Source organism: Phyllobates terribilis, unplaced genomic scaffold (genome assembly GCF_046119375.1).
Source record: "Phyllobates terribilis strain yellow unplaced genomic scaffold, ASM4611937v1 Scaffold_2__4_contigs__length_985480577, whole genome shotgun sequence".
NCBI lineage: Eukaryota > Metazoa > Chordata > Amphibia > Anura > Dendrobatidae > Phyllobates > Phyllobates terribilis.
In genome coordinates this window covers 880,333,589-880,347,479 of record NW_027362762.1, presented here as the reverse complement: position 1 = coordinate 880,347,479, position 13,891 = coordinate 880,333,589, and the positions used below count along the sequence as shown (strand labels likewise).

Genomic DNA, 13,891 nt, shown 5'->3' with positions numbered 1-13,891 from the left:
ATTGTGAACAGTTAAGTAAGTTGAAGATTAAATGATCTCTAAAAGGCCTAAAGTTAAAGATGACATATTTCCTTTGTACTTTAGGCAAAAAAAAATATATATATATATTGTCATTTTTTTAATTTTAAAAATTACAAAAAGGAAAATGGGCTGATGCAAAAATTTGGGCACCCTTGGAGATTTATGTGCTCAGATAACTTTGACCAAGGTTTCAGACCTTAATTAGCCTGTTAGGGTTATGGCTTGTTCACTATCATTATTAGGAAAAGCCAGGTGATCCAAATTTCCTAGCTTTATAAAAACCCAGCCTCCCCTAACCTTGTGTTAAAAAACAGCAGCCATGGGTGTTTCTAAGCAGCTGCCTAGCACTCTGAAAATGAAAATGGTGGAAGCCCACAAAGCAGGAAAAGACTATAAGAAGATAGCAAAGCGGTTTCAAGTTGCCTTTTCCTCTGTTTGAAATGTAATTAAGAAATGGCAGTTAACAGGAACAGTCGAGGTCAAGATAAGGTTTGGAAGACCAAGCAAAATTTCCATGAGAGCTGCTCGTAGGATTACTAGACAGGCAAATCAGAACCCCCGCTTGACTGCAAAAAACCTTCAGAAAGATTTAGCAGACTCTGGAGTTGTGGTACATTGTTCTACTGTTCAGAGACACCTGCACAAATATGGCCTTCATGGAAGAGTCATCAGAAGAAAAGCTCTCCCAAACGTTTGCATCTGCCCATTTTCCTTGTAATTTTTAAAATGTTAAAGATGAGAATATATATGTTTATGTATATATCTATATAGATATATACATATATATATATATATATATATATATATATATATATATATATATATAAATATACAGTACAGACCAAAAGTTTGGACACACCTTCGCATTTAAAGATTTTTCTGTATTTTCATGACTATGAAAATTGTACATTCACACTGAAGGCATCAAAACTATGAATTAACACATGTGGAATTATATACTTAACAAAAAAGTGTGAAACAACTGAAAATATGTCTTATATTCTAGGTTCTTCAAAGTAGCCACCTTTTGCTTTGCACACTCTTGGCATTCTCTTGATGAGCTTCAAGTGGTAGGGGTTCCCAAACTTTTACATGCCGCTGTACACCTGGATTTCTAATATGGAAATACTAATACTAGCCTGGAGAGAGCACCATAAGACTGGTCTTTTAGACTTTCAATGTACAATTGTTTTAAAATATTAAAGGAATAAAAAAAAAACACCCTGAAGGCTCTCTCTCTAAAATGGGAAAAAAGTTATTGTTATGAGTTGTTGTTGTGTGCTGGATACTTACTGGAATTTCTACATTTATTTTTACATTGAAAAGGAAATACATTTTTACTGAATCTTTTGGTAAACACGTTTTTTCTTCTGTGATTTCAGAATGCAGCTGATTCAGACACTTTAAAGTTTAACCCGAGGCCAGGAAAGGTTTGTTTTCCATCTTATTGTATTCATTATCAACGTTAGCAAGGCATTACTGACTATAGCAGAATTTAAGTATATTTATTCTACAATTCTGTACTGCCCTTACAGCTTTTTATTCTTTCTTCCTTGTATTTTTGGGGAGCGGGAGATTCTGATGACCTATTTCTACGACTCCTGTCTTCATTAAGGTTCTGTGCTCCCTCTAGTGGAGACTAAAAACAATAAAAAAAAAAGTTTATTATGACAATATGGCCATGTAAAAGTAAACAAGAGATTTGTAGCACTGTAACTGAAACCTGAGCACCAGCACCCATGAAAATATGTTGCAAAATACTACATTTAATAGTCCCCCTAAAGTGTTATTTTTATATATTTTGACTTTTAACATGCAACTAATGTGAAATTTCATCTAATAGTGTTTCCGAGCAGCGCCGCGTGTCATTGTCTATCACATGTTAGGGTTAGACATGAAAAGAAGTTGCACAAGACTGGCCAACCACTTGAAAGCGCAAAATAACATTTTACATTTGTTTGAAAAGCTGTTTCAAGTCATTGAAAGGTTTTTAGTTAAATGCACATGTACTTCTTGTGTTCTTCAACTCCTGGGAATTGAGTTTCTTACGTTAGGGGTTAAGTACTTCTGTATGTGTGCTAGGAGACCAGTCTGATATCTTACTGTACAGTAACTTACCATACAAATAGGTTTCAGTATTTACTGAGGAATGGGGTGACCATTAAATAAAACTAGTGAGTATTATTTTATTATATACCGTACATAGAAATGTTTTATTCTCCATTGTCAAGAAGTTGTAGTCAGCTATGTCTTAGTGATATCTGTTCCGTAAAAAGCCGACGCACCTCATTTTTTTTTAAGATTTTGCTTAAAAACAGCGCACCCCTATTATTCAGGGTTACATATCTGTAGGTACTTTGTGCACTAATAGATGGCTGTCTATGACCCAAATACTTTCCTAAATCTGGGTTTTAAATCAACTTTGAACCAAATGTAAATGAGGCTGTCAGTGCATCAATGTCGGGTCAGGTCACATCTAGTACATCAATACCCCTTAGACCTTGTTCAATACAGGAAATTTGAGTCTAAAATATCCCCGGTGGCAGTGTAAAAAATAATGCAGGCTTTTTTTTTAACACAGATTGTGATGTGTCAAAAAAAAATGTGGCAAAATGGTTTCAAAATATATTTAACACCAAGCCTAATTTAAACTATAGCTCATTCCTGATGGTACATTCCCATTAAAGTGTGCCTATAATTTAGATAAGCTTCTGATATGTTATAGTGTCAGAAGTTTATGTCAGTGATGATCTAGGTGCTGAGAACCCTACCGACTGCAAGAATTGGGGAAGATGGAGAAGTTAAAGGGGTTTTCTCTACAAACAAAAGTTCACTTTAATCAATAGATCTTGGAATAATAATAAGTTCTAGAATTGGATGTGCTTAAATAAAATGTTCCTGTGCTGAGATAATCTTATAAATGTGCCCCTGCTGTGTACTGTGTAATGACTGTGTCTGACCGTACAGAGACATGGTCTGATCATACCACAGCTCCTGGGCAGGGGAGGAAACAAAAGAGTATACAGACATTACAGCAGGGGATCACAGCTGATTCTTTCTTTGAAGTAAAACATTGTTTAAAAACAGCCAAGGAAATGTTTTACCTCACAAAAAGAAACAACTGTGATCCCATGCTGTCCTGTCTGTATACTCTTTTGCTTCCTCCCCTGCCCAGGAGATGTGGTATGATCAGACCGTGTTCCTATACGGTCAGACACAGCCATTACACAGTACACAGCAGGGGCACATTTATAAGATTATTTCAGCACAGGAACATTTTATTTAAACACATCCAATTCTAGAACTTATTATTATTCCAAGATCTATTGATTAAAATCAACTTTTGTTTGTGGGACAACCCCTTTAAGTGCCTTGCCCCATCAGTATATTCCTTGTGCTCTCAGATTGCCAAGGAGAGCCATCAATGAAAATGTGCCATGTAGAACATTACCAAGCTTGTGCCTATTACTATACAAAACAGACTATTTTAAAATGTCTACAGCTGGCTTCACTTATTTATAAGTTCTACTATCTTTCCATAACATTGTATGAAATGAATAATCATTATGCCCACGTATTACTGTGACTGACAGAAGGACCCGGGACAATAGTTAGTATTGCCCATTAGTGGAAGTGGAGCAGACTAATACATCACACAGCTGAGGTGTCCTCATTTACCCAATCGTACATTATTGATTGACTTTTTCTTTAGAATTTGCCTTTAACTAATTGAAAAGCTGATTGTTTGGTTCCTGGCGCGCTGCATACTAATGGGGGCTTCTCAATGTCAGGGGTGCTAGAGGTTCATTACAAAACACCAACATAATTAACTTGTTCTGTTAAACACTCATCATCAACAAATTACTTTGCAAAACAAGCGAAGCTCATCTAAAGGTTCAAGAAGTCGCCTCTGTGATCTTAACACAACATGCCAAATTAACATTTTATTAGTAAACTACAAAGGAGCTGTGCTAATGTGCCACCGGCTGCTAATAAATAATCCTAATTGATTCCAGGCTGATTTATCTGTTTCCAGTACACAAGGAAGGGATGGAGGGGGGATCTGTAATGTCTCTTAAGTGAATTCCTAAGGGATTTCAACAAGAAAAGATTCTAATTCGCAAGGTTGTCCAGGCTAGAAAATCCAGGTTCAGATACCCTATTAGAGAGGTATTAGGGTTGGGGCTACATTCAGGAAGCATCTGTCACCTTCTCTGGAGGACCTATCCTTCCCTTCACTACAATGAGAACTGTGTAATGCTTCATTTTTCCTGTGGTGGCGCTGCAGAGAAATTGAGCACTTGAATACAGATTACAGTCAATCGCTTGGTATCAGTTTATTGTCAAGAGACCCTTCTAATATGTAAGGTTTCTTCAAAGCAGAGAACACCTTCAATACTGTATATATAATAATAAGAATCCAGAATTTGGTCTATATAGTTATTATGAACGGACTTAAATTACATGCATAAATGCTTGTGTAAACCAGGATGTCACACGTGTTTGTTAAACATCCCATTCTGAAATTATGGGTTTAAAAAGGTTTGTCTCATCCCCAAAAACTTTTATATATTCCCTAATATGATAAATGGTCAGTAGACCCTGTAGAAGTCAAAGAGGAAAACTGAAAAATTCAGTGGCTCTTAGAGATGACTGAAGTGATTAGCCGGATCCTGGTCCTGCAGTGGGGGGGGTCAGTATTTCTTGGCCACTAGACTGAAGCCCAAGTGAGCCACCTCCTACCTGACAGCTTCCCCAGCTCCTCTTTTGATTTGCCGGCTCATTGTTGTGGTGTGACGCACATACTAAGCCGCGCCAGGCCATCAGCTCAAAAGAAGAGCCGGTGATGCCATCAGGTAGGAGATGGTTCTCAGGGCCCCACTTCAATATTCTGTGGCCGCTGGATCAGGATCCTGAGGATTGATCTGCTCATCTCTCGCGGCTCTTGCTCTGGTCTGCTCTTTCTTCTTCCGCCCATTAAATCCTTAGGCGGCCATCCATTCTCATTAGTTTTCCTTGTTTTCTGCCATGTCTTGCTTTCTTTCCAAAGTAAAGTTAGTGTTTCCAGCTATATTACTGCGCTCAGACAGCAGCAATTACTGTGCATTTAAGGTCAATCTCTTGATGATGACAGCAATTTTCTGACAATTTGTGTTAGATCTTCGCCCTTTGCATTTTTCCAAAGGAACTTCCTGAACTATTAAATCCTTGTTTAGTTGTTTCACCCATATTTACCACTTCATATCCATAAAGGTCAATGTTCATGCTATGAGGTAGTATCCAAATGGTTAATCAGACGCCATAATAGCCCTTTGTGAAATTATGGTACCTACAATATCAGCGCTGGTTTAGCAGCTCCCAAAACTCTACTTCGAGGTACAATACTCTCTCCTTTGAGGTTTGTTACACTGACAAATCACCTTTTTTTCTGTACTTCTGCTGGACTATATTCCATGTGTCTTATGATGATGTGTCCTTTACTAATTACAGGCGATCCTTTCTGATATAATCGATCAGGAGAACAAGATTGAGCTTAAAGCTGATGTTCTGGATGCAACGTCTTGGGCATTTCCTAATGGAGTAAATATTCGAGTCATCAGAGGATGGTAAGAAAAAAGATTATACCTTTTATAATATTATTATTATTATTACTACTACATTCATTATATGATCCTTTCATACAGACAACATATTGATCACATATTTCCCTGTTACTCCCCCACAATAGAGGAAGGTGCCAAAACAATGTGACCTCCTCAGAAAGAAAAACAATCTGCAAAGCCACTCTCCAAATTTGGCAGGAGATCCGTGCCACCTCGCCCCTGTGAAATGGAGAAAGTGGTTGTAGTTGTCACTCCTTATATCCATAGGCACAAGGAGATCTGTAATTGTCACTCCTGCCCTGAAGTCATTGATGGCAAGCAGCACCTTAGATGGTATCGAATAGGAATGTAATAAAGTGTTTGATTAAGGCCTTATTCACACTGCATTATTTTTGGTCAGTATTTCATTGATAAATACCAGTTATATAGGTTGAAAAAGGACACAGCTCCATCACCTTCAACCTTTCTTCGTCAGTTCTACATTCTCTATCGCTGTATTATATATAACCCACAATGTGATTTGTTGTGAAGAAAACATCCAAGACACAGAACAGGCTTGAATCTTTCCATGATAGTTTTTCTTTTTCTGTAGTCTCTATTCCTGATTTATGCTTACAAATACTGATGAGACACTGGCCAAATACTGACATATGAATGAAATCTAATTAGCTGGAACTTTCAGTATAAACATACAATTTGTCTCATAAAAAGTTGCATAATTACTTCCCTGCCCCCAAAGCATTATGTTACGTTTACTGGGCACTAGTGAAAAATCATTAGGACTCCCAGCTGTCACCAGTCATTCATATAACAGGTTGTCTTACGTAGCAATGTTACCAAACCTCTGCACCCCTGCAGTAATGCCCCTGTACAGACTTTATAATAATCCAGTGATGCATTCACAAATCTGCTGGCTTCAGAGCTGAGATCTCACAGTTTTTATTGTTGGCTCAATTTCTAAACAGAACTTGTCTTACAGAGCTTGCCCTAGTGATTTTTTTTTTCGATACAGGGTAAAATTGTCTATTGTATGTAGGTTTGGCAACCATCCAGGGATATTTCCAAGCCCAGACCAAAAACTGACCCACCATCATACTGGTCATGCTAAATGTTGTTGCAGGCAGCACATTGTTCATCTCCACAATCTTTCATGCAGGGCTGTGGAGTCGGTAAGCCAAACCTCCGACTCCTCAATTTCCATGCCTCCGACTCCACAACTCCGACTCCCTCATACACGGCTCATGTTTAAGTGATAAATTTACTGCAGCGCAGATTCATCTCAGCTAAAAGTCTAGACCCTTAGATCAGGAATAGGACAGACATTTATAGGACATTTCATAACTTTCCCAGATTCTTATGAAAAAATATTGGCCACAAACTGCTTTGAACTAATGTATCCAATTTATTATATATTTTAGGAGTCGAAGTTGGTTCATTTTATACCCACTCCGACTCCACCAAAATGAGCTCCGACTCCACGACTCCGACTCCACAGCCCTGCTTTCATGTGTGCTCAGTGTGAAACTGGGCTCATCTGTGAAAAGAACCAGGCACCAAAGGTGGACCTGCTAATTTTGGTGTTCTCTGGCAAATGCCAATCAATCTGCACGTTGCTAGGCTGTGAGCTCAGTTCCCACCACAGGACATCGGACCCTCGTGGCACCCTCATAAGAGTCTATTTTTCGCAGTTTGGTCAGAACCGTGCACCATTAGCCCCTGGAGGTCTTTTGTAGGGCTCTAGTAGTTCTCCTCCTGTTCCTTCTCACACAAAGGAGCAAATACCGGTCCTGCTGCTGGGTTGATGTCCTTCCATGTCTTAGTCTGTCTCCCCTCTAGTAACAGCCGTGTCTTGATATTTACTCTTGAGAGTGTGCTGAGAGACAGCAAACCTTCTTACGATGGCACATATGTATAGTGGTGCCAGAGTCAGAGTCAGCATAGGTTTGTAACTAACAAGTCATGTCAGACTAACTTAATTTCCTTCTATGACAGAATCGCTGACTGGGTGGATGAGGAAAATGCTGTAGATATAGTATATCTTGACTTCAGCAAAGCATTTGACAAAGTATCTCACAACATCCTTATTGAAAAAATGACCAAGTATGGAATGGCCAAGGCAACTGTTAGGTGGATTCATAACTGGCTTAGTGATCGGACTCAAAGAGTGGTCGTAAATGGCTTCACATCCAGTTGGATGAATGTCTCAAGTGGGGTACCACAGGGCTCTGTCCTGGGACCTGTATTGTTCAACATCTTTATCAATGATTTAGATGAAGGAATTGAGGGTAAACTGATTAAATTTTCTGATGACACAAAGCTAGGAGGGATAGCTAATACTAGAGAAGAGAGAGAGAGGCTTCAAAAAGACCTAAATAAACTGGAGCAGTGGGCAGCAACCAACAGAATGGTTTTTAACAGGGAAAAATGCAAAGTACTACATCTGGGCAATAAAAATGAAAAAAGTATATACAGAATGGGAGGAATAGAGCTAAGCAACAGTACATGTGAAAAAGACTTAGGTATACTAATAGATCATAGACTGAACATGAGTCAACAGTGTGATGCAGCAGGAAAAAAAAAGGCAAATACAATTCTGGGATGTATTAACAGAAGCATACAGTCTAGATCACGTGAAGTCATTATCGGACTTTACTCCTCTTTGGTCAGACCTCATCTGGAATACTGTGTACAGTTTTGGGCACCACATTTTAAAAAAGACATAGACAAACTGGAGCAAGTTCAGAGAAGAGCGACCAGAATGGTGACCGGTCTGCAAACCCTGTCCTATGAGGAACGGTTACAGGATTTGGGAATGTTTAGCTTGCAAAAAAGAAGACTGAGAGGAGACTTAATAGCTGTCTACAAATATGTCAAGGGCTGTCACATTGTAGAAGGATCATCTTTATTCTCATTTGCACAAGGAAAGACTAGAAGCAATGGGATGAAACTGAATGGGAGGAGACACAGATTAGATATTAGAAAAAACTTTTTGACAGTTAGGGTGATCAATGAGTGGAACAGGCTGCCACGAGAGGTGGTGAGTTCTCCTTCAATGGACGTCTTCAAACAGAGGCTGGACAGACATTTGTCTGAGATGGTTTAGTGAATCCTGCGGTGAGCAGGGGGTTGGACCAGATGACCCTGGAGGTCCCCTCCAACTCTAGCATTCTGTGATTCTATGATCAATTGTCTGTGGCCACCACCAACAAAACAGACTCCTCTTTGGGGGTCATCTTGCTGTTGCCGCTTGAGTGCACAGGTTGTCACAATCGCTTCTGCTTCCTAACCGGACAGATTGATATCCCTATTGGGGTTATACTGTGACGTACGCACATTCCTGCAGTTTTTTGAACAGTGTATATATATGTATGTATGTGTATATATATATTATAACAAGTAGAATCCATTTGTGAGCAGAATGACCCTATTTAGCATCATTTGATGCCATTTTAACAAACGATTTCTGAAATGTGAAATCCACTCTGAAGACGATATTGCTCCTGTTGAAAAATTGAGCCTTTACCGTGCGCGTATATCTAGTGCGATAACTAGATGACATGTGTGAAATATTTGACATTCCCCTTAGAGATGCTCCTTACTGCACTTAACATGGGTGTTAAACATTGGTATTTATAGCCGGGCTTTTTGGTGACCACTCCATCTTTTTCCAATAGTGTCTGGAATGTGTTTATTACATGCAAGTATTCCAGGGAATTTATGGCTTTGCTTTCGAGAGGAAATTGCTTATTTTTCGGTTCTGGCTCTGTTTACAGAAGAGAGAAAAATAACAGCGTAGAAAATGAAGAGACAAACAGAAATGTATGCAAAGACAGACTGTCTGCCCTCGTGTGCAGAGAAAGTACAACACGGGTCATTAATTTCGGTTCTTGAGCCAGTGTAAACTATTAGTGTAATCCAGGAAATATATCGTTATATATTGTATATTGTTCTTTTTTTTAACCTAATAAAGTGTTAAATACTGTCATATACAGCGTCCTCACAGGTAGAAAGATGTATTATACCCACATTAGGCTCATTCAGCAGTAGTAGAATGAAGGATAATTTTACAGTGATACATACCTTAAAGAAGTTGTCCACTACTTTCACATTGATACCCTATCCGTAGGATAGGGCATCAGTGTAAAAGTAGTGGACAACCCCTTTAAGGTTGTTGATCAAATATAATAGAGAAGCTAATAATAATAATTTTTATTTCTATAGCGCCAACATATTCTGCATCACTTTATAATTCAGAGTGGACTTGTACAGATAATATCAGACATTACAGAGAAACACATAGTTCAACATATACCAAGAAAAGTGAGGGCCCTGCTCGAAAGATTATATTCCATGAGAAAATATGGGGGACACAAAAGGTAAAAATAAAGTGCTTGTCATGTACAGTCCAGCCATCAATATAATAAATAGGGGCATTAAAATAACGCTGCATGAATAAGTCACCAGCCAGTATGTGTACAAGTACAGATACAAAGTGCTGAGTGCATGAAAGAGAGAACAAGGGATAATTAGTTTGAGTTTAGTGAGGTGAGGTGATAGGCTAATCTAAAGAAATGTGTTTTTAGGGCATGCTTGAAACTGTGCATATTGACAATAAACCTGACTGTCTGGGGTAATGCATTCCAGAAAACTGGTGCAGCACGAGAGAAGTCCTGGAGAAAGGAGTAGGAGGTTCAGATTATATAGGCTACTAGTCTTAGGTCATTAGTGGAGCAGAGAGAACAGATATGGTGGTAAACAGAGAAGAGGGAGGAGATGGACAATGGTGCAGAACTGTGGAGAACGTTGTGTATAAGAGTGATAAGTTTATTTCTGGCAGCTGTAATGAATCTACAAAGAGGAACGAAGAAGCCTAGATAAAAAAAGATAAAATAATAAATAAATTGCATGAACTATAGTAAAAGCATTCATGGAATTTTTTTGTAAATTACTGTTTTGCTAATTAGAAATCTGAGTGCTTGGAACTACACTTTAGAGAGGAGTATAAAAAAGGGAGCATTTTGGTAAATGGGTGCATTTTGAATATCCACTCCTTGTTTGCAAAGGAGTTAGTTAAATCAGATATACAAGTTCTTTCTCATCTTGTGATATAATGCTCATGTCCTAATCAAACTACAGGAGTATTCCAGTCAACAACAATGATCACCAATCCACTGGATTAGTATTAATTGTTGGATTAGTCTTGATCCAGAAATAGGGAATTGAGTCATCTGCACCCCCCTGATCACAAGATTGTGTCCATGATGAGCAGCTCTCTGCGCATGCAACTTGTCCCTCTATTCAAAGTCTATTACACGGATTTAGACTAGAGGTTCCCATACACATAAGATTAATGTCATCTGAACCTGTCGATATCGACAGGTTCGGTTGTCGGTGTAATATGTATGGGCATCGGCCGATTGATGATAGGGAGAGATGTTGATGGCACGTATCCAATTTCCGACTGCCGATCGAATTGTTTTCCCTGAGAAAAGCCACCGACCAACATGTTAGTTGGCAGCTTTCTCATAGAGAACCCAGAAGCACTTGGCCGAACAAATGCTCCTGTATATGGGAAAGTTGGCTGAGATGGTTGTTAGTTGATTGATTGCCCGGAGCAGTTTTCGAATGACAACAATCTAATGGGTGGCTTTAGAATGAAGCAATAGGGCTCATATGCAACCAGCTGCTCCATTCTTGGCTGCAGAGAAATAGTTGAGGAAACAAAAATCCAACAATTTTAGCCTATCCAGTAGATTGGAATAACTATTGGAGCCCTTTATATTAGATATAGTCAAGGACACCAAATTCTGCTTTTTTCAAAGAAGGAATTAAAGACAAACGTATTGCACAGTTTGGAACAAAAAGAATAAAGTATCGGACGTAAGGCTTGTTTCATTTTATATACAGGATTTTCCTTGATCTAAAAAGACAGACTATTGTTATTTTATCTATTCTTATCTGGGAAGTCCTGTAAATTTAGAAGAATGTAGAAGAAATAAGGTAGAAGGCGTAATGTCTAGAAAAATACTGATCCTGCCATACAGGCGGTTAAATAAATGACTCCGGCAATATATCCTTTTATCCTCTTGAGCCTAGAAGGCAGATGACTTCATTCAGGCCTGACAATCGTTCAGCTCCAGGGTAGAGTCATTAATAGCTGACTTGCACATTATTAGCATTGTTGTGGAACATTTTCTGAATGGAAAAGTATATGGGAAAAAGATGTCTTCTTTGTCTATTTGCCAAGACAAGTACAAAAGCCTTTACGATAGTGGTTCAGGTTGTGTTATACGAATTCATCTCAGGAAGGCTCATCTTATATTCATGTTCATACACCTAATAATTCCCAAAATTCTCTGGGGCATTACCATAATTAAGTTATTATTAAAGTGTTTTTCAAAATCCCCTTAGTACTTATGTTGAGAATGATTTAGTGGTGATTTTTTTAAATCTTATCTGGTCTTTGCCATTTCCTTAATACTACCTGTATTTGTTATATTATTAGCTTGGTTCTGTTCATTTTCCTTTATATGTTTACATATTTTCTTTTTATGTCACAAATATAACTTATATATAATTCATATGTCTTTTAACAATGAAGTAAAAATAATTTCCAGATGGATATAATGATACCGTAGTAAATTTACTTCCGCAGTCTGTTTCTCTGCCGGCGTTCTCCTATTACAGTATTTATTTCTCAACTACAGCTGGATTCTATATGAAAAACCACATTTCGAAGGTCGAGCACATGTCCTTGAAGAGGGGGAAGCTGTGTTACGACACCTCTGGGACCTTCCAGAAGCCAATGATAGTCAAGATAAAATCACCATAGGTTCAGTGAAGAGAGTGGTGAAGGTATGTACTGTAATTGTGTGGTGGCACACCACTCGTATCAGGCCAGATTGACAGTATAATAGGTATAGTCATCAGAGCAGCAATTAGGCTATGGCTAGTAAGAGTGATAACTTTTTAATAATCGATTCTTAAAGAAAAAAAAAATGGTAAAAAACATTACAAACGACACCTGTGGACGCAAATAGAATCACCTGCTAAACTACAAAAAGACTAGTGATGGGAATAGGGGATTCGAAAAAAATAGCTGTTGGCCAAAAGGAATGTCTGGTCAAGAACTAGATTATAGTTCAAGTCAACTATAGACAATACTCTAACAGAGATTAATTTGTCTAAATAAAATAGGTCCTAATGACAAGTAATTGGCTCCAAATGGGGTTGTCTTCTATTAGACCATTGGTGCCCTGTTGTATTGCCCTTTATTGTGTAGGACCCTGGTCAACCACAGGATCTTCTAAAACTCTAGTAGACCAAGTCAGGTTCATACTTGTCTCTTAAACAGATATATTTATAAGGCCATCTTTACATCTATATCTGTCTGTGTCTAGGGTGGGTGTAGATAAGTGGACTTATGGGACAAGTGCCCAAGTCTCTGGTTGCAGAGGTGAGCACCAATATGACACTGTTCCTTTGCCAGGGTTGTAAGGAACAGGGATTAAGGCTTCTGGGAAGAGTATGAAATATTATGCATAAAGAAATAAGCATTACTTACTACCTGATTTCCCTGCTGCAGTTCGAAAAAATTTTGGTGTTCACCAAATGTCAGAATTGATGCCATATTGTACATTGTTCACATGATCTCTGTAGCCAATCGCTGGCCTCAGGGGTCATGTGCCTAACATGCAAAAGTCCCTGCTAAAGCCAGTAATTTGCATTGGTGGTCCATTGAGTGATGGAGCGTCATTACATAGTAACATAGTTTTTAAGGTTGAAGGAAGACCAAGTCCATCTAGTTCAACCCATAGCCTAATATGTTGATCCAGAGGAAGGCAAAAAAAAAAACATGTGGCAACACTAAGCTCCACATTGGGGAAAAAAATTCCTTCCCGACTCCATACGACAATCAGACTAGTTCCCTGGATCAACGCCCTATCAAGGAATCTAGTATTTATAACCTGTAATTTTATACTTTTAAAGAAAGGCAGCCATGCCCTTCTTAAATTTTAACAGTGAATCACTCATTACAACATCATGCGGCAGAGAGTTCCATAGTCTCACTGCTCTTACAGTAAAGAATCCCCGTCTGTGATTATGTTTAAACCTTCTTTCCTCCAGACGTAGAAGATGCCCCCTTGCCCCCGTCTCAGGCCTCAGAGACGGGGACAAGGGGGCATCTTCTACATCTGGATGGAGGCTTCTACTACGAGCATGGGCAACTGATGTAAAGGTCCTAGGGGTTTCATGAAGTAAGAAAT

General features: G+C 38.6%; 1 protein-coding gene across 1 annotated transcript in view; it reads left to right on the top strand.

Moving 5' to 3' along the window:
* CRYBG3 (crystallin beta-gamma domain containing 3) overlaps window positions 1-13,891 on the top strand; it is a 193,545-nt gene that overhangs the window by 95,299 nt on the left and 84,355 nt on the right. Inside the window, exons 5-7 of the mRNA XM_073668174.1 lie at window positions 1,404-1,451; window positions 5,512-5,627; window positions 12,332-12,479. Of these exons, the coding sequence (XP_073524275.1) occupies window positions 1,404-1,451; window positions 5,512-5,627; window positions 12,332-12,479 (312 nt within the window). The remainder of the gene's footprint in view (window positions 1-1,403; window positions 1,452-5,511; window positions 5,628-12,331; window positions 12,480-13,891) is intronic.